General features: G+C 38.0%; 1 protein-coding gene and 1 long non-coding RNA gene across 14 annotated transcripts in view; one reads left to right on the top strand and one right to left on the bottom strand.

The window, feature by feature from the left end:
* Nucleotides 1-15,834, bottom strand: part of C2CD5 (C2 calcium dependent domain containing 5) — a 56,612-nt gene extending 40,778 nt beyond the window's left edge. For 10 of the 13 annotated variants that reach the window (XM_057369533.1, XM_057369534.1, XM_057369535.1 and 7 more), the window contains exons 1-7: nucleotides 15,652-15,834; nucleotides 12,236-12,322; nucleotides 10,662-10,833; nucleotides 8,569-8,664; nucleotides 7,950-8,105; nucleotides 5,529-5,727; nucleotides 2,839-2,990 (exon numbers count right to left, since the gene is read on the bottom strand). In XM_057369533.1, the coding sequence (XP_057225516.1) occupies nucleotides 2,839-2,990; nucleotides 5,529-5,727; nucleotides 7,950-8,105; nucleotides 8,569-8,664; nucleotides 10,662-10,833; nucleotides 12,236-12,322; nucleotides 15,652-15,741 (952 nt within the window). In that variant the 5' untranslated portion in view covers nucleotides 15,742-15,834. Of the gene's footprint in view, nucleotides 1-2,838; nucleotides 2,991-3,940; nucleotides 4,066-5,528; nucleotides 5,728-7,949; nucleotides 8,106-8,568; nucleotides 8,665-10,661; nucleotides 10,834-12,235; nucleotides 12,323-15,651 lie in introns of all 13 variants that reach the window. The other 3 variants (XM_057369524.1, XM_057369529.1, XM_057369531.1) reach the window with 1 other exon arrangement.
* A 5-nt stretch (nucleotides 15,835-15,839) lies between these two features.
* The window catches only part of LOC130575565 (uncharacterized), a 14,904-nt gene continuing 7,085 nt past the window's right edge, over nucleotides 15,840-23,658 (top strand). The window contains exon 1 of the long non-coding RNA XR_008965579.1: nucleotides 15,840-16,003. This is a non-coding gene — a long non-coding RNA (uncharacterized LOC130575565). The remainder of the gene's footprint in view (nucleotides 16,004-23,658) is intronic.

Genomic DNA, 23,658 nt, shown 5'->3' with positions numbered 1-23,658 from the left:
AGATGCAGATTCAGAAGATGACTAAAGAAATGGACAAAAGAAATCAAAATGAAGCATTTTTGTTTTCTCTAAATGAATCAACACTTAACTGCAAATTATTTCTCAACATACAAAGAAATGGAATGACAATACAGCTCCATAACGTGCATGAGAAGCATGTTTTTAAAAATCATGACTTGATTAACTTTATTTTGAAATTATATTTTTAAGAGACATGGTAATTTAACATCTATTTTAAATGTCAAACAAAATTTGATAGCAAACAATATGGAGTAAAACGCAAATAACACAGTCTTTGCACACACTTAATCTGATTACTTTCAATATCTAGGTAGAAAAAGTTATTTTCCAAAGAGGCAAGGGATTTGTTTTATGATTTTCTGGAGTAATAAATCRTGTTGAATTCTAAGTTCCCATCAAGAAAAGGAGTTCCCACTTTCTCCATTTCCTCCAAACATATGCTGTGTCACATCGAAATGTATTATTTCATTAAAATATATCATGCTTTTTATCAGCCTGATTCTGTTCATTTGCAGTGCCATAAAATATATCCCTACTCCCAGAAGTCTTCAAACCCAAACAAGCTTTCTCAGCATATATATATATATATATATATATATATATATATCAGAATGGCTAACACCAGCACAACTGTATTTTACAGAAGACATCAAGATAATATTCTCCACATTTGGAGCTATCAAAAACTAGATGCTTAAGCAGATCCTAGTTTCAACCTCCTGTGTTTTGCAACTCATACTGTGAAACTGTGGTATCTGCACTGTTTCTCCAGGTTAGTCTGCAACTCAGACATGACAGTACACTACACACCTGACTGAAAAATAAAGAAGAATATAATGTACTGCAGAAAATATTTCATTTTTCACATCAGCCAATCTGAGTAATGGGCATCTTGAATTTGATAATGTTTAGTGTGCCACATGAGAAGTCTGAATTTCTTTAACTTTGTTTAAACACTAAGATAAGCGACTCACACAATGAAATATTTGAACTTGGTAACAGTATCAGGAAATGAAAACAGAGGTCTAGACATACACAGTAATTGTTAAGAACAACATACTGAATCTAGTATGTTACGGAAGTGTCTTCTGCACATCATCAAATTTTGGATAAAAKGTAAAATAAATGACTCACAAGATACTGTCCTTTTAATCTATTAAGATTCAAAATCCAGTTTGTCATAATAAGATACAGAATTTTTAAATGTAACCAGCAAATCCTCTTGGGACAAGTTTCAGTAGCAGAGTTAAAAGCTGCCAAAAAGACAGTGCTAAAAAGCTATGCCCACAGTTTGTTTTAATATTAGAAAGATAGCAAAAAAATCTGTATACTTGAAAAATCCATGAAAATAAGAGGCACCAATTACACAATCTGTTTCAGTTCTGAAAGAACTGACTAAAGACAACAGGGTTTATCCACCCACATAATATTGCCAGAAATTATATAAGGATGCTGCTTAAAAAACACATTCACAGTGAGGTGCCATATGCCTTAACTCTGAACACTTATATCTACAAAGATGAACATCTATAGTACATTTAAATCCTTTACATGACATGATCTTTACCATGGAAAACCTGATCAAAAGAAGCAGGTTTTCAAATACTCAGTAAACCAAACACATGAATTTAGGGCATTCCTAAATAATAAGCATCCAGTTATATCTGTAGGTCCTTTAAATAAGGAACCACCATAGCTTACCGATAGGACAGCCGTCATTTAAAAAGGACAAAAAAAATAAAGTGTGCTTTTGTTTGCTTATTTGYTTTAAAAATGGGACAAAGAAGACAGGACTAAGAAAGACAGCTTCCTAACTGGAAATATTTTTAACATATCTAGGGAATAAACTGCATTAAATGGATAGTACAACTCCATTTGAATGTAATGTTTAACTTATCTGCAAGGAAAAAATTCYAGAAGGGGGGGGGCTATCAAGTAAMGTTGAATCAACTACTTTAATATGCTTCAAAGTTGTCTAATCAGATGGAGAAAAGAATGTTCTGAGCTTCAAATGCCACAATTTAAAATATCATTTAAAAAGTAACCATACTTCTATGAACAATTTTTCAAAATACAGTGCCCTATGATAGCATTGGGGCATTGRTCACATAATGAAGAATAAACAGACAATAATTCTTTGAGTTGGGCTGACATTATTACTGACATGATTCTAATCACAGACTAAAAAGTAACAAGGGAGGAAACAAGTTGAAAAAATTATGATAGAGCAATGGAAAAAGAAAAATGCTTCTTGAAGATGGCTGGATTACTTCTAATGTGATTTAAGTTACTTTGAAAATGTGCACTGTGTGCGTTAAGCCATTTCAATATACCAAGAGAATAAAAAGACAGTGGCTGTTACATTTCTAGTATTGCATTTGCAAAAGGGAGTTAAAAATCAGATAAATGTATGCAGGAAACTTATAGCACAACACATCAGGCTTGAAGGCCAATTTTAGTAACACCATCCTTAATATGCTGTGGTGAGAAATATACTCCCATGATCTGTGATATGAAATGGAGGAAATAAGAAAAAGACAATTATTTAGGACTCCCTTAATGCTCTGAGATGTTTTATTTTGAATTGAATACAGTTGTGGTACAAAAGTAATTTTCATGTTATCCAGGACAGTGGAAATACAGGCAGGATTCAAATTTTGACCCTTCAGAAACTCTTTTGAGCTTGAAGTGTGCTATTCCAGGTCTCCAATTTCCACATCATTTTGATAACTTAAATGCCAAAAAGCAAAAAGGGATTGAATGAAAATATAAAAGGAGAAACACAACTTAAACAAAAAGTGGGTGGAAGCGCCTTACCAGTTTTGGGTGTCAAACTCAAATCTGTGTCAGAAGAAGAGGACTGTCGACTGTAGGACTTGGAAGGTGAAAAGGAATAGGTTTGGTTTTTCAGAGGGGTGGAGGGTCCTGATGAATGAGTATTGGGATTGGGATCTTCATTGAAAGGAATCCTGCCAGAAGAAGGTGGAAACATATTCAGTAATCCTGTGCCAAAGGACCTGGCTGACAGCAGCATGATCCAAACACCAGGATGGGATTGGGGCAGGGCCAGCAGCTATTCCTTAGGTGCGAGACTGGGAATGAGGCCAAAGGCAAAGAAATGCTGTTTTACCCTCTCAGCATCCTACAGAGATGCTGTTCATCTACAATGAAACAATTAAGCCAAATGAAAGGCATGAGATGTGACAAAAAAATTATATATATATGCAAATGAAAAAGATTGAAAAGTTTATGGCTTAAAAATTGGTCAAATACACAATACTTTGAATTAGATTAATAAAGAAAAATGATTTCAAATTATAGTTGTGTTTATACATATTCATACACTTATGTATATACACATATGCATTTTAAGGTAAAAAAAAAAAAAGATATGTTTCCTTATCCTATAGCATCAGCAGCATGCCACAGCTAAAAACAGAGCAAAAAGGAGAATCTTTATGGGAGCAACTCCATTAACAAACAATTTACTTATGCACAGCTTGACTTACCTGCTCTCTAAAACCATCTCTTCCACAAATGGCACAGACCCTTCCAGGAACCATTTTAAAACCTAAACACCATATCTGAATTACGTTTGAAAGCAATTATGAGCTCAAATCAATGTTTCCCAGATACATCACCTTATTTTTTACTTAATTTCGCAGGAAGCAAGCATGTTAAAGGGAAGTGAAGAGTGTGGCTTTGTGGAAGAGACTCCGAGGCATCTCCCAAGAAACTATTTTGCCTTTGAGCAGCTGCACCCTGGGTGCTTCTTCCCTAACAACAGAAGGTGTGTCCATGAGGAAATGAGGAAGAAAGATGGGTGGTACCTGCCTACACTGCCTGCCTGCCTGCCCTTTGGGACCACTGTGCCTGTGGGCTGCCTCTCCCCAGCTCTGGAGTGTGAGCAGTCTCGTACCAGTGTAGATGAGAGTGGGAACAGACACAGAGAAGTTCTGAGTAAGTCGTGAGCCAGTAGCAGTGTGAATTGGGCTGTTGTGAGTCGAGCGGCATCCATGGCTTGGCGGATGAACCAGCGGAGACCTGAGAGAGTTTGCAGCCAAGGTGGAAGAAAAGAAAACAATACATACAAACAGGTTGCAAAGTTATGTTATCAATGATTTCAGGGAAGTTTAGCTAGAGGAGATCTCTTATGCTAAGCAGACTCTAAGAATTTTAATTCCTAGCATGCAAGAGTCCAGATGAAACAAAAGGAGGGAAAGGAACAGCTTAAGCACTTGCTTGTGACTGCATCATTGATTCTTTGGCAACAGGGCATCAAGTTAGTAAAGCCAAGAATAAGAAGAATCAAATTAGTTGATTTTCCTGCCTTAAAGAAACATTCCCATTTTTTGAACTGAGAAAATATCTATCACTGAGCTGAACATGGAAAATTTGAGAGGTGGATTTCCACATTTTGCTGCAGAGTGAAAGCCGCCGATTTATTTATGGATGCTTTTTAAGTTGATAATTACCAGGTCCACCTTTTCTGTTTTTAAACACCATTCTGTTGCTCTACGCTGGGCTGTATCAAGAAGTTCTTTTAAAGGCAGTTTTTTTTTAAATCAAGACAAGTCAAACAAGCTATGCTGTGAAACAGAAACCACTAATTTTTAAAAGTCAGTACATATTTTATAATATTTTTCAGAGCAATTGATGCCTGCACAACAAAAATGCCTCATCTCTATTGCAGTGATACAACAGTTCAAGTTAATGAAAATGGCTACTTCAATTAATTCATCTAGAAATACAGAATATATGATACACTTCCTGGTGCAGTTTCGTCCTTACTGGATTGCTCTATCAAATAGAAAAACCTAATTTACCCAATCAAAAAATAGCAACAGCRTGAAGAAGACGGCAAGTATATTTCTATTAATTTGTGTGCATATAAAAAACTGCATTTGAACTGCTTGGTGCTGCAGTAGACATGACAAAAATCACAAAATGCTACTTCTCATCATAAAAAGTTTTCTCTGCAAGTCCACTGTCTACCTGTTTTGCCATAGTCCTACCTGTTTTACAACAGTAAAAAGCAAAGCACACAAAAGATGAGACCTCTTTGGGGTCATTGTCTAAATCACTGACAGAACCATCAGAATCCAAAATTTATCTTCTCTTATATGCTCATAAACATTTAAACTTATACCAAAGGCAGATTTGTGAGAGGCCCTCACAAAAATGTTCATTGCACAGAGTCAAAGCAGAACTAATTATAGTTAAACTGGTGGGACACAAGCCAAGGATATGTAATACCATTGCTACATAAATTCAAAGAAAGTCATCTTAAGTAAGAACTACCACTCCAGCTTCTACTGAAACAAGTCATCCAAGCTAATACATTTCAGAACTGTGGAATATAAAACTGGGTTGCAGACAAAGAAAACTACAAAAGAAAAACAAATTCTGGGGGAAAAAAGAAATCACACCGGTTATGAAAAACTGAATGAGTATGAAAAGAAGAGAGGTGAAACTTGTTCCCCTAGAGGCTACTAATTCATACTTACTCCTTCATTTCTTTGGATGGGGAGTTACATGCAGGTAAAAATGCTGATGTGTTACTTAATTTATCCAACGTGCAGGCTGTTCCTATGGCTCTCACTACAAGTCCAGACTCTCCTTCCAAATCAAAACACTGCAAATAACCAACAACAGCATTTCCTCTCATTTCAAGCACCTTCAAGCCAATCTTCCTTTGCAATTCACCTACAAAACAAAAGGTAAAGAACTCATAATTGCAGTGAACTTTTCCTATTCTCTTTTGTGGTCTTTTGGACTCTTGCTTTTGGAGTGTCAACCAAGTCAGTAGAACAGGTAATAAATCAAATTCTATATAGCTATGCCAAGGAGMCAGTCATAACTTCTGCCTCCTATAACATTGTGTGATACCAATGACTCATAACAGCTTTTTTTCTTTATTCTCCAAATCCATTCTGATTGCCAAAACAACATGTTAGTTCAGAGCATTTTTCCAACCAGTCTTTTGTTTTCAATAGGTTTTTTTCCTTCTTTCTACTTACTTAGAGAGAGAGATGGTCATKATGTGTTCTGGAACTCACATAAGTTTCTAAAGGCTTCATACAGTTCAAGACAATGCAACATCTTTGAAATCTACATGAACAGGAATCTATAATTTCTTCATTTACCAACTTATTTAAGCATATTTCAACTTAATTCATACTTTTTGCCCCTCTACTGCAAATGACAAACTACCACTTCTATTAGCTACACAGAAGGACTGAAGGCTGTGACTATAAGAAACTGGTCTGCTATTGATGCTTATTTAGGAGGATATCTTAAATTAATTGATCTGCATAGCTGGATTGCCTAGGTAATGACTTAGGTGGAAAATATCACCTCTCTTTTGATGAAAATGAAAGATTTTCAAAATCCTCTGTTAAAGTGAAAAATCCTCACTGTCACAAAGGATGGCCTAACAGTCCTAATGTCACTACAGCTGAGAAATCAAGTGCAATCAAAYAGTCACACAATCATAGAATTTCCTGAGTTAGAAGGGATCCACAAGCATCATCCAAGTCCAACTCTCAGCTCTAGTTTCTACAGCTTTCTTGAAGTTTGATTCTAAAATTACTAGCAGAGGTTACTACTGTAAACTTCTTAACTGAAACCATGCCTGTACTTGTCTTGAAGGAGCTCYAAGGTTGACATGGAGTATGAAAGTTTCTTTTTAACATGACACATAATATGACAAAGATTTGTGAAACAGCCTGGCTCACTCTCAGAAGTTACAAATTTCATCAAGATTCTTCAGAAGTGACCACCAATAACAGTTTTGCAATATCACACATTTTATTACATGAAATAAAATGGTATTGCTGTGACTTCTTTTGGGTTTTTATCCTCTTATCTATTGCCATGAATAAAATGTAGCAGAATACTTTATCCATCTACATTATTTATGCAAGATAAGAAATACGTAAATGTTAATTCCATAAACCAACATGGGGGCTACATTAAAAAAGTGTTTTCATGTTAATTATGACAATAGTTTATTTCACTTTTTCCCTCACAACTTTCTGGTGTTCCTAATGAAGCACTGAGTAACAGTACTGAGTAAYACCTCCATAATCTTTTATGGTGCCCCACTAATTGAGGATCTCAAGGACACCTTCCACTATCCCAGGYTCCTCAGAGTTCCATCCAACCTGGGCTTGAAATCTTCCAGGGATCCAGRGGCAGCCACAGCTTCTCTGGGCAACCTGTGCCAGAGCCTCCAGACCCTCACAGGGAACAATTTCTTCCCARTATCCAACCTAAAYCTCCTCTCTGTCTGTCTGAAGYCATTCCCCCTTGTCCTGTCACTCCAGACCCTTCTCAAGAGTCTCTCTCCATCTTTCCTGTGGGCTCCCTTCAGGYRCTGCAAGGCCACAGTGAGGTCACCCCAAAGCCTTCTCTTCTCAGGCTGAACAATCCCAATTCTCTCAGCCTTTTTTAACAAGAGATGCTTGAGAAACAATGAACCAAGCCCGACTTCAAGGAGATGGGATGAAGTGGTAGTTTGTCGTAACACAACTATTGATGGACACTGTATCTGARATAGTATTTGTCCACATACTTCAAAGCTGTTCAAAGAGGGTGAAATTCATTATTTTAATTGTTTGAGTCAAAATTCTAGTGATACTCGTCATAGGGGTTAAGAACATATTCAAAAAAGTTTCACAGGTTTCTTTGACCTTGCTAAAAGCAACCAACAAATGAGGCAGCAGCATTGCCTCACTAGGAAGGGAAAAAAATCAGTCACACTGTCCATCCGTTAGAACAACAAAAACCTCAGAAACAGAAGACACTGTTATCTGAAAAAAATCACCATAACTAACAACAAAAAGTCATACACAATCTTAAGGCACTTATTTAAATCCTGAACATTTTTAGAAGTAGCAATAACCATTACAGCCCACGTTTAATACCTGACATGAGTGAAATGAGTCTTTGCCGAGCCTCATTCGATGCCCTGGGAGTACGAATTCTGTCTATCCACTGGTACTCTGGGTCTTCATTAACTACAAGTTCTTCCACAAATCCATGAATTATTACTGCTCTGTAACACTTAGGAATAGATGTAGCTGTTAAAAAATACATACATGAAAGATGTAAGACACAAGTCTGCGAGCCAAGAATAGCAAGAACAACATAAAATTACACATAAAAATGATTCCAGAAAGTTTTCCAGAAAATTTTCAGTGAAAATGTGGACATCCCCAGGCAGTTTTGCTCTGTGAGATCATGGAACCCTGATAACTGTCCAGTGTACCAGTTACAGTATGTACCATTATGAAACCTATTCACTTTGTGCCTCTTGAAAAGGATATGGACCCAAAATAACACCACATGTGTATGCACAGGCACTGAAATGCAACTTGCGGAGATTTAAAAATCCCATCAGTTATTTACACAGGGGTTTACATTTACATAACTGATGGGTTTTTTATGCAAAAATGTGTTAAAAAAGAAAAACTAAAAAAAAAACTAAAGAAAGAAAAGGAGGAAAAGAGGTTTTTGTCAAATAAATGTCTTTCCTCTACTTACTGCAAAAAAATTTGACTCCACAGGATGACTGCCGAAATCTGTTTAAATCATTGAAGAGATCTACTTTCACGACCACATTGATCTCCCCACGTATACCTATCAATAGAAAAACATGAAATATCAGAAGCTGTACCAATGTAACTTTATCAATACAAAAATAGCCCTATAAATTATTTCCTGGTTTTAGTAATTAATGTCCCAGAAGCAGGAAGCCATATCCTTGCCTCTCAGGTCTTCTGCAGAGACACTGACTCAGAAGAAGTTTCTAGTTCTGCCAAGCCTTTGAGGCTGAAGCAATGAAAGCAACACTCYTCCAATACCTATTTGGACTAAACAGCACTTTACAAGAAAGATGGGACTGGGGAAAGAGAAGCCACAAGCCTCTCRATGCTGAAGAGGCCTCTGCTGCAGGGTGCTCTCTCTGCTGAATTTCCTTCCTGAAATGATTTCAAAATTGTAGCAAAGCTCCTCTCTGAAGTTCAACCCAAGGCGAAAGAGTTATGGTTCTTTCTAGAACCACAAAGTGGTACAGGAAGCATTAGCAAAATACTTTCACTGTGACAAGAAATATATAAAAAATAAGGTATTATAGACCTTTTAGAAAAAGCTTAACTTTCACCTATGATTAAACCTCACTAGTAATGGAATATTTCCTAACACTCAGCCATTCCTTTTTCACTTTTCTACTTTCTTATTCTGAGCTTTGTCTTCTTTTTCCCYACCCAGTAACAAAACAATTTCACATATTAGAAGTTCTGACATATTGAGGACTAAATTTCTTGATGAGTCTGATCTCTAGCGCCTTCAGAAGCCTTTATCACAWCAGTATATGAAACTCAAACAGCAGCACTGGATTTGTTGTTCAACTCAGATATTACTGCAGTAAAATCAGATRCATCTCCCTTCCAAAATGCCAATAGAAAGAAGCCTTCAGTTAYTATAACAGGAAATGCCTCAGGGTTATATATTTTCAAAATAATCATRTTGAAGTGAAAGAAAAAATTTTAACACAAATGTATAAACATATTTATTATTCTTTAAGGAAGCATCAATTAATGTTTGTCAAGAGTCAAAACAATTGAAATCTAGTGTTATGATCATGAAAATAAAAGAATTCCAATTTTACCTAAATAGAAAAAAAGCATGAAATACCAACATATCTGGAAAAATACAGAGAAATCTAACTCTCTCTAAACTACCAGCTGTACACATCCTAAAACAAGCGTTTGCATAATTTTGCTCCAAAAGAAAATGTGTGATAGGAAAATGTGCATAGAATRAAAAGAAAATTAAATAAACACATGCAACATTTCTCAAAAAAACTTGATCACTATAATTTGTATAAACACAAAAAATACTTTGCATCAGTTATGATGAGCATGTGGTAAACACCATTAATTATTTCTAAACGATGATTTATAATTAGCTTTTAACTTCATTAGGTCATTTAATTCACTCTGAATAATGAACAAGAAGGATACTGGCAACCAGAGATGTTTTGCACTAAGGTATTCAAACAGTGAGTTAATTGCTCTAAACTGACCTTGGCTTTCTGAGACAAAAGCTGCTTTATTAAAATCAAAAGCAAAAATATAATTAACTTCTTTTTCTTGTATGTTCTTATTCATTCTGATGAAATACACCTAGCACTGAGAGCACTTAACTGCAAGGAAAAGCAATTTCATCCTGTTGAAGATATCTCACATCCTGTCCCTTCATCTCAAGTGAAGTTCAACCCAAATCCCAGGAAGGCACACCCCAAATAAATCCAGCAAAATTACATTCATTTAGTAAACACATGGCAGTTGTGTCTGAGTTGTTTTGTTTTTTTTTTTAATCTGAATTTTGCGGTAACTAGTGAAGACTTGTTTCCACTTGTCACAAGTCTTATGGAAGGCATTCTGCCAAGCACTGGTCTGAAGTCCTATGCCAGAAATTTTCTCACGTCAGAAAATAAGGACAAAAAAAAAAGCCAAGAAATCAGTTTTCCAGTTCCAAAGCTAAAATTACTRCAAATTTCTGAAGACAGTTTACAAGATTATAAAAAGCAGATTACATTTCAAACAAGACCRTTTTAAATTAGCAGATCTTACCATGAATGGTATCATAAATTGGAAACCACCCTGAAATAACTGTGGCTGCTTCACTATAGAGGAGAGGATCAATATCTATGTACACTTTGCCAATGGCATCATTGGCACTGTAGGTATCRTGATCAAGAACTGTGATCTGGAGAGGCTCATCTTGGAGCTCTTCATCATCTACCTGGAAAACAAATACCAGCATGTAATCTGAGTATTTTAAAAAAGTGTAGGGAAAACACTGCTGAAAAACAAATGCAGAAGAGAAGATAGTCAGTTATGAACAGTGACCCAACACAAATAAATCTGAAATTTCACTTTCTGGAAACTAAACAACACATTGACTTATTTTGACTTTATCTTTCAGAGCGTGGTAAAATCCTGAAAACAGAGCTATCACTGGGARAAGAAAAGAAGGGCAAGATTACAGTGATTATTAATTTTTAAATTCCACAATGTTAAAAGTCACACTCTCGAGATTGTCCAGCCATCTCCCCAATACATCATGTTAAATTAAAAAAAAAATTAAGACAAAATATCTCAGAGGACTAAAGTTAAGATTATGGTGTTCTCATCACAGGTCAGTGGCTTAAAAGAAGATATTTAATACAGGTTGCAGTAAAAATTCAGTAATTCTATATATGCAAATTCCTAAAATTAGGATATTGGAAATTCCTAAATTTCAAAAAAAAAAAATAATCCATCTACAGATAATACAACTATTTTCTTTTAAGACTAAGACTGACATTTCAGAACTTTTTGTGTTGAATGTCACAAACCAAGAAATAGACTTGCTAATACAAGTGTTAGCAGAGTCATGATAATGCCTTAGAACACTGTAAATGAACCAGAATTACACATTCAAGTGTTTTAATTATTAATTTATTCTRAGCATCATCCTCATTTTTTAAGTAGTAAAAAAAGTAGTAACAAAAAGGGAACGTGTAAACACTTGTTCAGTCAACATAATGTCAAAGGACAACAACAAATTAGATCCTGGAAAGCAACGAGYAATTACAGGAAAATGCTGAGTGCCCTCCTTATTACATAAGAATACAGGAAGAGAAAGTGTCCAATAATTGTTGTCCAAGCTCTTTATTTTGTAATCTTCTCATAGGAATTTTCCATTTTCTCTTTGACAAATGCATTATCTTTGCAACCAAATGTACTTCAAATACCAATTAACTTTTCTTGCTCAAAATTTAAAAAACTCACAAGAACACCTGTACTTTCAGATATATGTACTTATTTATATAAACTTGTACTGGTAACTATACTGAAAACCTAATCCCTACTTTCCCCCCTCATTTTCACTGCAGTATTCTCTTTTCTGATAGAATGACATTTAAGTTGGATCCAATCTGGCAAGCTTTTATCTTCACAAACACTCCTAAAAAGCAATGAGACACCTTAGACAAATAAGGTGTGACTGGAGCTAGGCTTGCTGAGAAGGCTTTGTATGTATTTAGACACAAACACACTTCAGGGTTCAAAATTCATTTTCTGCCTGAAATGCAATTATTTCATTAAGGGCAGCTAAATCAGACGGTGATATAGATACAGGCAAACTCTTAAAATATACTTACTTCAAATTTGAACCACTCAGAATTCCACTGAGGATTAAGTGATTTGGGATACACGTCTGTCTTAAATGTGGTATTTCCAAATTTCACCTAAAATACAAACATTCAACAATCAATAATAAACACTAATAAAGAAATATCTGAACTCATTAAATCGACACATGCAAATAATTTCAAATACATATTTCAAYAAATTTTTTTCACTGAGAGTAAATTTTTAAATCAATTTATATATATATCAGTATCCATGTATCAGTGACATATCCAATCAATCTCTCTCATACTCTCATACTACTGAAATTGTTTCTTTTCCTCCTCAATCATTTGAGAGGCAAAAACATCACTTATATTGGCTATTCAAGGTCACTTGGTATAGTTTCCTTGCCTTCTATAAGGAAAAATGTTCTTTATGTGATAGTTCATGACCTATTACTCTTCTCTCTAGGATTTCTTCATCAGCTACATAGACTGATTGATAAAATAAACATAAAACCAAACTGGATTTGAGATATATAGAGGACTACTAAAATGTTTTCCATAATTCTGTTGCTTATTGCATCTTCAACCACATGAAAATCTATTTCAGCAATACCCATATGGTCTCCACAGGCATCTATTTCAGGCTAAGCCCATTTGGGTTTGTGGGGGTTTCTTGATTSTTTTTTTAAAAGTGAAGCCGAATTTCTGTGATGCTCCATACATAAAACCATACAGAACCATGCAAGAGCTTTTATTTCACTGAAGCTTTCATCCCAAACCATGTGCAAACACCTGCAGTTCTCTCAATGCTGCCYCTCAAAAAAATGAGCGCTTCACCTCATACCAAGTGTCCGATAGTACTTACAAATACTCAAAGTTACATTTTTAAATTTATTCAAGATTCTTAAGGAAAATAATGAGTGTGCCGATAGAAAAGAAATGCTGGAGATAGAGATGTGTGGATTTTGACAACTGTGATCTTCTAAAAGTCTAAATGGATTTCAGAGACTAAATTCATGCTTGGATTTGAAAACTCTTTTCTTTTAACACTTTTGCTCAAGACATTATTAAATAACCACTTCATATATTTCAATAATATGGTGATTATTTTGCATAGGTGCATATCCCAACTCTGAAGAGGTTTTACACTTGCTCAAGTACAATAAAGTGATGTTGGCACTGGTTGTAAGGGAGCTGCCAGTTAAATACCAGTTCTGACTCCAGAAGCTGCCAAGATTAAGAGTCCTAAGCTCCACCCAACCTATTTTAGAGTGTTATCTTGGGAGTAAATCAGTTCCCTTGCAGCCCCAGGCAGTTATAACTGATTTTCCCCAGTACTCCAGCTAGTTTATTAAAGCTTGTAGAGATAATCAAGCACTACACTGCTGTCCACTGTGCAAAGTTAAAAGTACATTTATGGAAGAAATTGTAACAAAATACCCTGAGCCGGGACAGGTATCATTGTGCTCATGCTGGTGAAGTCTAAGTTTTGCATAACCTGAGCCAAGTAAGAGCTCTCAAGTCTCTTCTCATTTTCTACTTTGAAGTTTATATTGCAATATTTAACAAGGAAATTTAAGGCTACTTAACAACTAGAACTTTAACATTTGCTTTTCATATTCATTTAAGGAAAAACATGTTGTAAAGTTCAACATATTCAGTATTTTCAACTGAATATTGAAAATAAAATAATAGTTTAAAGYTCAATTTATTTTGAAATAAATTTCATCTACTGTATTGCCTACTCCACACATGGAAAGGGCAGTTACTCCACATTGTTCCTAAATAACAATCCTAAAAGCAAGCTCCCATCTGTATTACTTTAGCCTTATTTGTGCCAAGATACTCATGGAACTGCATGTCAACCCAGCCAAGCAAACTGATCTTGATGAAAATTTTTATTTTCTTTTTTTGCTACATTAGTATTTTATTAGATGAATTTCAAAAATCTACTTTGCTGCATGGATAGTAGGGTTGGGAACAAACAACCCATAGAAGAGGAGAGCTGTTTCTCCTATCACAGAATAAAACCAGGTCAAATGAAACTCAGTGAACTGTATTTCCTAGTYCTGTTTTCCCCGTCTCCTAGTAGCAAGCATCAGAGTTATTGTAATTTTAAACTGGATTAATAGGCAGCCTACAAGAGAAGCTTTTATAAATTAAAACCTGGCTGGTGAAACAGCTGACAAAACAGTGGAATGCTAAGTTCCATCTAGTAAAATAGAATGATGTACTATTTCAGCTCCACAGAAAAGCTGAACATCTTCACTTTATTACCAGCTTACATTCCCATTAAGTGATGCCCTTAAGAGTTTAAGGGCAACCAAATTTTTAAGCACCAAATGAAATCAGGACTTAAAGACCCCAAATTTGTTTTGGTATTAATATTATCATATTTTTCAGCGTATAGTTTTAGAGAGACTTTCTGTCTTCCTACCGTAATTCCAGTATTGTGCCAACCTCAACCACTATTTGTGGTACGTGTACATTTGTAGGACATGCATTTTCATAGCACACCATTTAAAATAGGTCTGATTGTTCTGAGTATGATTTCTGGATCTCTGAAATGTTTCTTAAATGTCCTTAGTCATCCAWATTCGAAATAACAAATCAAAAAACCTAAGAATCATGTAACAGAAATAACAGAAATCAGRAAGTGTTGGGTTGGAAGGGACCTTGAAGTCCATCTCATTCAAACACCTCTGCCATGGCCAGGGATGTCACCCACTGGATCACATTGCTCAGAGCCCCATCCAACCTTAAATAATCCACTTATTTTGCATTTCAACTTATTTCACAGTCCTTTCCTAAGAAATACCCTACATATTGRCTGTTAACTACATGATCTACAGAAGGTTGAAGGTAGAAACTCTGGGTGCAATAAAGGGATTTAAACATGCAAATAATATTAAATATTTGTTGCCTAAAAGCCCCCTCAGAAACACTTYAGTATTTCCAACGTTTTAAATGAAAACATTAATATTGGCCTTAAAAATAAAGCTTGTACAACCACTCATATATTCAGCAATACAACTGATTTAAAGATGCTTTTAATACTTCTTCATGCTCCTTCCAACAAGTCTGTCTAACCACASAACCAATYAGGYTGGAAAAGACCCTAAGAYCACCGAGTCCAAGCTATGACCGACCACCACCATAACACGAATACCATGGCACCGAGAGCCACGTCCAGCCTTTCCTCAAACACCTCCAGGGACGGCGGCTCCACCGCCTGCCTGGGCAGACCGTTCCAATGTCTAGTCACCCTTTCCACACAGAAATCCCTGCTGGTGTCYCATCCAAGCCCGCGCCAAGCAGTTCAGGGCTCTGTCCCCTCGCCCTGCCGCTGGCTCCCGGCAGCACCGAGGCGCGGCACGGGCCCGGCAGGTGCCTCCGCAGCGCGGGCCCGGCGCGCCCGTCCCCCTTCCCCCGCCACCAACCTCCACGAAGGCGTCGGTCAGGTCGCTGGCGCGGTCCATCACCGGCAAATGGCGCCCCGCCACGATCTTGACCTTCAGCTTCCCCGGCATCTTCTTCCTCCCCGCCGCCCTCCTCCTCCTCCCGCGGGCTGCAGGGACAGCGCGACCGCGCCTGTGCCATGGACCGGCGGGCGCGGCGGCTGCGCATGCGCGGGGATCCTGAGGGCGCGCCGCCCTCGGCCGGCGGGGAGCGGGAAAGGAGTCACAGGACCAGGGAATTATTAGGGTTGGAACGGACCTCGGAGGATCACCCTGTCCTACCCCCCTGCCAAGGCGGGGTCACCCAGAGCAGGTGACGCTGGAATGTGTCCAGGTGGGTTTGGAATGTCTCCTGAGCGAGAGACTCCACCACGCCCTCCCTGGGCAGCTGTTCCAGGGCTCTGCCACTTGTAGTGTGAAGAAGTGCTGCCCCATATTGAGATTAAACTTGTGTTTGACTTTATGGCCATTGCTCCTTGTTCTGTCGCTGGGCACCACTGAAAAGAGTGGCATCGTCCGCTTAGCTCTCCCTTTGAGATATTTATATGCATTAATGAGATTCCCTCTGTTTACTTCAGCGTAACCAGGCCCAGCTCTCACAGTCCCATCTCATTRGAGATGCTCCAGACCTCTCATCATTTTTGTGACCCTCCGCTGGACCCTCTCCAGTAGCTCCTTGTCTTTCCTGTACTGGGTAGTGCAGAACTGGGCACAGCGCTCCCGATGTGGCCTCACTGGGGCAGAGTAGAGGGGAAGATCACCTCCCCTGACCTGCTRGCCACACTTCCCAATGCATTCCAGGATACCATTGCCCCTCCTGGCTGCAAGGACACACTACTGGTTCATGGTCAGCTTGTCACCCCGCAGGATTCCCAGGTCCTTCGCCACAGAGCTGCTCTCCAGCAGGTCACACCCAACCTGTGCTGGTATTCGGGGCTGTCCCTGCCCAGGTCCGGACCCTAAACCTGCCCTTACTGAAGGCCCCGCCATCGCCCCCGCCATCGCCCCCGCCAGGCTCCAAGATGGCGCTCGCGGCCTCGGGACGCCGCTGCTAAAAGTCGAGCGCCGAATCCTCGATGGGTTCGGCGGTGAGGCGCTGCCCAGGGTAACTCGAGCGCCGAGCCATCGATGCCCGGTCCCGGCTGCCGTGGGATGGAGCGGGCTCGCATCCCGGATCCCGGCTCGTGTCCGCTGAAATAGCCTCCGGACGCTCTGCCTTCGCAAGGAAGGAGCTGGTGCGATGAATACCAGTTAAATRGGAGCTTGGAGCATACCTGCATCCCCAGACACTCGGTAGGAGTGTCCCGTAAAGGGTTTAAATGCACCACCACCACCACTACCCACCCTCCTCCCCCGTGGGTTTGGCTTTGTCTTCTTAATCGAAAGACAAACATTTACAGTATTTGAAGGATTATGAATAGATTAAACGGAATTTAGTTATCAGAAATAGGATTTGATACGGTTCTTGCAGCCAGTTGTGACTTCGATGCCTGAAAAAGCTCTTTGTTTAGGCAGTAACACTGTGGGAATTTGGGACAAAGCAAAGGAACAGGGCCAGGAGCTGGATCAGGTGTGGTCCTCAGGTGGGATTACGGAACTGGGCTGTGTGAGATCCTGTGTGATTCGGGTGGTGCTGCTGGGGTGGTCGGGAGCAGGAACATAAAAGAACCCTTGTGTTAAGCACTTGCCAGGTGTTGAGCCAAATAGTAGATCTGCTGGATTATTTTCCCTTCTTTCTAATCTTACAAWAAGTCTAAATAATGTTACGGGCTGGAATGTGATACTCCAAACAAACCATATGACTGAAATGCAGCAGYGTGTGGTGTAGGGAATTAAGGTATAAAAAGTAAACTTTGTCATGTGTTTGTTATTTCTGACAAAACTTCTGCTTATTTGCTGCTTTTGCTAACTAGCTTTACAAATGCTGCTTGGTGAGCATCTCCATCTCTCTGGGATTAAGAAATACAGGGATTAATGCAATGCATATTTCTTTCTTGAAAGATTTCTGAGGCTCCATCTTTTTCAATGGAAGATTCTAGTAGTCAAAGGAATAAAAAACAGAAAACACCTGTTTTGGAGTGCTAGGTTCCAATCTGATTTTTATGTACTTGGAAAGATGAATTAGATATTATTTAATGCATTAAGAAACCTGCTTAGTGTATCAGACCTGCCTTGGGGCTGAGGATTTTCTATACAGGCAGAATGAGGCCTGTCTTTCCATTAATTAACATATTACCTCACACATTTCCTGCCAGTTCTCTATGGCCAGCAGGGACTTGTGCAAGGTAGCAGGGACTCAGCTGAAAGCACAGTAAGACCCCTAAAATTTATGAACTCCTTGAGGCTTCCAAAATAGCATWAGATTTCCATAAAGTTTAAGCAAATATAATGGGTATACTGGAAACCAAAGCTACAGTATGTACTTGCTCAGTAACATGCATGCCAGAACTCCACAGAAAATACTAAAAGGTGTGTTTTCATAAGAAAAAAATAGATGTGGTATCTGTCTTTGCACTTCAGTATCCATTTTGTTTCTTGCTGAATTTTTTTCCTTCTGCTTAGAAGTGATGTTTTAGTAAGTTATGGCAATAGAAGTCCTGCTTCAGCAAGATAACAACTATGATATGCTTAAAAAACAGCATTACCTTACTTGAGCAGGTATTGTTGTGTATCAAATGGCACTGTAACTCAACTAAACAACAAGAATATTGCGAATTACATACAATATTAAAGGTAACTTGTGCGGAGCAGTGAGTGTCAGAAAAATTGAGGAGAGTCTTGCATGGGAGATTTTGCCACTTAAGTGTAAAGGTCCATGTGTCCCGTCTTTTTCAGTTTTAAGTATGATAGAGAGTTTGTGAYAGACATGCATGTTGAACCCTTAGTTTGGAAATTGATACTTCACAGATAAAGTTTTCCTTGTAACTTCAGTCCACTGACCCATCACYACAGGGTAGGTTTCAATTATATTGGTTTACAGCCTTCAAGATACAGGTTAGAAGGTGATGGCTTAGCTTTTCCTCAGGTTGCAGCATGACCTGGGATGCAGTGGGCTGTCTCTTATCCACAGGGAAAAGTGGTTTTGGATTATATTGCCTTGAGTTGATTTAAACAGAAATGAATGAAAAACTTTTTGGAGGGGTTTTAGGTTGTTGAAACACAGAAAGAACGCTTTTCATCTCTAGTTCACAGAAGATACTGGCTTAATTTTTGCTGCAGTTGTTGTCATAAGTAGTCTTTGAAGCAGGAATCTTTCAGCTGTCATAAATACAGGAAACTGCAGTGTCAGATTTTGGTTTCTGGAAAAATCCCTGCATTTCTTTGTAAAACTAGCAACATGTTTCAAATCAATCCATCTTAAATCTGCTGGACACCAATCCAAAAATAGTTTTAATAATGCTCATGGGGTTCTGTGTCCAGAATGATGGATCCTTAGTAAAAGACCCCTGCATCCCAGAAAAAGAATCCAAACTCCCTTCTGCTCTATCTGTGCTGTGTGCTCACTGCAAGGATTTGGGTAAGGGCAGAATTGCAGCCACTACTGTTTATAATTGCCTGTACCTGTCTGACTGACACTGCAACCCTAATCCCCCTCATTAGATTAAAAGATGGCATGAAATCCTCTCTCAATAAAATCAGCAAGGGCAAACTCTCTCCCTGAAATGAAGAGATGGGGTTTGTTATGAACAAGACTTGATTACTGAGGCTTCTGATTTACACTGGAAAAGCTCACTGKAGTTAGGAAGTTTAAACACAAGATTAGAACAATATTAGTGTGTGTTACTATCTACTTGAAAAAAAATCCTGCTACCATAAGAATCTCTAATCTAACATGACAAGGGAAGGATGGAAGCCTGAGCAGGACCAATCCAAACTTGAAATAGGTATTTCATTTTGACTCTCAATTACCARTACCCTAACACTGCCAATTCTACCCCTAAATCATTACCCTAATTCCACATCTCTTTTAAATATCCCGTAATATGTATGAAAAAAGCTTATCCAATGAACTCTAATCCCAATAATATTCAAAGTAATATTCCAATTAATATCTAGTGAATTGAATAAAACCTGGTTGTCCTTTAAGGAAAAAAGAAGCCAAGAATTATTCTCAAGGCTTACATCAAAAGCATAAAAACAAAGCCTACATATAGTCCTAAAATTACATTTCTGTTTTTTTATATACACTTCTTTCCTGTATATAAAATGAAAGTATTACCTTTGRAAATGAGATCTCAACACTTTGTATTCTTCTGAATGTGACACCTTTCCAACAGTCTACTCATGTCAATCTTCTGTGGACTTCAACAGTTTGGGRTTTGGTCCATATCAAGCAGTTTGTAGAAGCAGACAGCTATAAAAAGCATAATAATTATGATTCCATTTCATTATACTAGTGCTGTCTGAAGGTCTCAATTTCTATCTAGACTTAAAAGAACTTGGATGAAATAAATATTCACTAACACAGGAATGAATGCAATTTCCTACAGGGAGACTCAAACAACTGGATGTGATGTCGCGTTCTCAGACAGTAATTGGATATAATTCTCTTTCTCACAGTTCTGTGAGGGAAATAACATTGCATGTGACTTGGTGCTTTTTATGAGTGGCAATGGCATAATTGGGATATCAGTTCACAGAGAATGCAGCAGAACCCCTGTGCACGTGCTTTAGCAAGGATATTGAGTTACAAGCAGTAGAATTAGAATAGCTACTCAGAGTTCTCCCCCTGTACAAAGCCCTGGTTAATTAGTCAATACCTAGTAAATAATTTAATCAGATGTAGTTGTCAACAGCAGTATTTATAGCAGTAAAAAATAAATAGTCCTTCAGTGACACTTTCATAATTTCTGCCTTTTTTCCTTTTAAGGATGGAGACAAATAGAGATATTTAACTGTGTCAGTTATAAAAACAGTTAWATTTGCTGATTATGTTTGTTATGTTATGTTTGTTATGTTATRCTGSTGTTTTCCTTTTTCCTGTCTAAATGTAATAAATAGATTCAGGTCCCACACCAAAACATGGACAAAAGTAGAATTCAAGCTTGTGTCTACACAGTGATACCATTGGTTGGCAAAACATGATGAGAGGGGTTCATGTTGTGCCAAGCCAAAGGAGACTGAAGAGGCTCAGGATCTGAATCCTGAGTCTTCTTATCYGGGGCTGATGGGTTAATGGAACACRATGAATAATTCTAACTAAGCAAWTAATTATTTTAGACCGATCTTTATACCTGAATGCACTCCCACCTGAGATCAGAAGGAAATATCCATTCATGAGACAGCAGAAAAGTTCAAGAACTGCAGGACAACCCCACAAAAACTCTTAATTGATAAACAGCTGTGGATTAATATAACTGAATTTTGCACAGTGAAAAGAAGATAGATGGTCTTGGTACTGATCATTCCTTATTATCCAACAGGAGTTAATGCAGTTCACTSTCTTGGTTAAACTACTTACCACCTTAATTCTCAAGTAAAAACTCTTGTCCAGTGAAAGTTGGCAGAAGGAGGAGCCTGTCATTGGTGCTTGTTCTTTGAGTGCTGTCTTAATCCATTCCTGGCAGAGCTGTGTTCAATGCTGCATTTGACCCTGTTAACAGCAATTTATGGGGCTTTTGAAATGTGAGGACAGTGTCTTCGGGCTGCCTTCAAAGCACAAAAATTCTCATTCATCAGSCCTGTGCTGCCTTTCTCTGCTTTTATGTACAGAAGAATTACAGTCTTCACCTTGGACTTTCTTGATAGCAGCTGAGGGAGGTGCTGCTTTGATTTTCTTTAGCCAAGATTATTATGAACAGCACGATTTGAGAAATACATGCTAAATAAATTGYTTAATTATACAGGAGAATTCTGCAAAATGACTGTGCATCTTCCTRGCACCAAAGCATCTAGCAGCTGGGAAAAATCTACCAAAATTAAAAATAAACTAATACTTAACACAAAATAAGGAGACACACTGTGGTATTTTAAGGAGTAACAAAAAATTCCTCTTACAGTATCTGAGAGGTGTTTTCATGTACACAAGTATGTGATTGCTATCCTGTAAGACCTCTATGCTACAGTTTAGGTTCTTGGAGTAAGAAAAATCTCTACTGTCTTGCTGTTATTAATATAAGGACTAAGAACAGATCATCCTTGGCTAATTTTAGCAGTCTGCAAAAGGCAAGGAGAAATAAAAATATTCCAGTATATCCATCCTCATTTTTAAACATGTTCACTAAATTTCTGTCATGATTTTACACTCCCAGACTTGAATATCACACATGACTTTCAGTAGTATGAAAACCTATTGGGCTTCCTGATTTTACTGCTGTGAGTGCTAAAGCCTCCAGTGAAGAAATTTATATAATCAGTTTGCAAAGGGAAACCATTTCAAGAATTTGTTGCAAAGAAGAGTTGTGATCTGTGTGAAGGCCTAATTCTAAAACCAGAGTTAACTGCTATCYACCTGGAGTTTCCTATTATATCTGTAGCTTTCCTTTCCAGTGATTTTCCATTTATGCCAGAGATTATCTCAAAGCACTATGCTAAGTTTCAATGCCCTAAATCAATAGATTAATCACTTCATCAGCCTTCACTTCATTTTGGAGGATTGTTTTGACATTAAGACAGATCTAATATTATTTTAACCTTGTTTTTGTTTGCATGTGCTGGGTAACAGCTTGATAGCACTGATCTTCAAGTTTAAAAAAGCATAAACTGTCTTAGATAACATTTGAATCATTTTTCTTGTGTGTCTGCCATGTACCATCTTGCTTAATAAACACATGCATGTAGGGCTTGGTTTTGGTTTTTAGGTGTCTCTGAGATAAGACAACACGTGAACTATCCCAATCGATGAGTTGTACTGTAGATAGATTTGAATTTATGTGTAGCCACTGATGYGGGGTTGGTAGTTGGTGTGGTCAGACTACTCATAGTCCAAGAGCTGAATTAAGGCCTGGGGGAAACTCTGCTAGAAATTTTGTCCGGTTTGTTATCCATGATTAGGAATTCTCATGGACACGTCATGAAATGTTTGACGTGCACACACACACAATGTGTTTTTTGTCATGGACTCTGGTATTCCTTTGAGCCAGGAACTCTTAGTGTGGTGCCTTAGACAGATGAGAGCATGCATGAGAAGTAAAAGGAAGAATATCTTTGGGATTGAGGCTACCAASGTGAGGAACCAGTAGCAAAGTGTGGAAAGGGTGACGACTCCCCCTACCATTTTAGTTATTTGCCTGTCCTTTGTAATATACATCTTCCAAGTCTTTTTGCTCATCAGAGATGGTTAGATGAGCATAAAAATGGTTTCCATGGACACTTTTTGTTATCTGCTTGCAGCAGAGAAGTAACAGCTCAGTTTTTCAGATGCAGCTTTTGCAGCTCTGATCTTTCCCAGTCTCTAACTGAGGCTGTGTTATGAGAGCTGGCTGTTAGAGAAGTTGTATTTCAAATCTCTCTGTGATTCTGAGTAGCTCCCAGAGGAAAAGGAACCTTCAGCTTATAAACCAGATATGTGCCACAGTTTCATTTTCTGTTCATGGTGGTAGACATTTTTTTTCACACAGTCACGGAAAATGACTTTATTAGGTAGTAAAATGCAATCCTCACTCACAATGTTTTTAACTGGTCCTATCTAAATTGTGATGAACAAAATCAGGTAGTTGAAATTGGTGCAGCTAAAAAGTAATCTGGAAAAAGAATAATTCTGTTATAACCACATGATCAGATGCAGAGAAGTACCAAAACTCTTAACTAGGATGTRCACTGGGTTATGCTTCTCTGCATAACCCTCCTCATTCCAAATTGCAGCAACTGAAAATAGTGGGATGCTGAATTTAAAATACAGCTCTAGCATTCCTGGGAATGTCTGGTATTCCTTRCAGATATTATTCTATCCAGCATTAGGAAACCTACTATTTTTTGATTCTGTCTCAAAGAGGGCTGAGTGATTAGGATTCTTGTAATTTAATTATGCCTATTGTTTGGGTTTTGTTG

This window comes from Malurus melanocephalus, unplaced genomic scaffold, assembly GCF_030028575.1.
Source record: "Malurus melanocephalus ecotype Western Australia unplaced genomic scaffold, MMel_1.1 scaffold_112, whole genome shotgun sequence".
NCBI classification, from domain to species: Eukaryota; Metazoa; Chordata; class Aves; order Passeriformes; family Maluridae; genus Malurus; species Malurus melanocephalus.
This window is presented reverse-complemented; position numbering and strand designations above follow the sequence as displayed.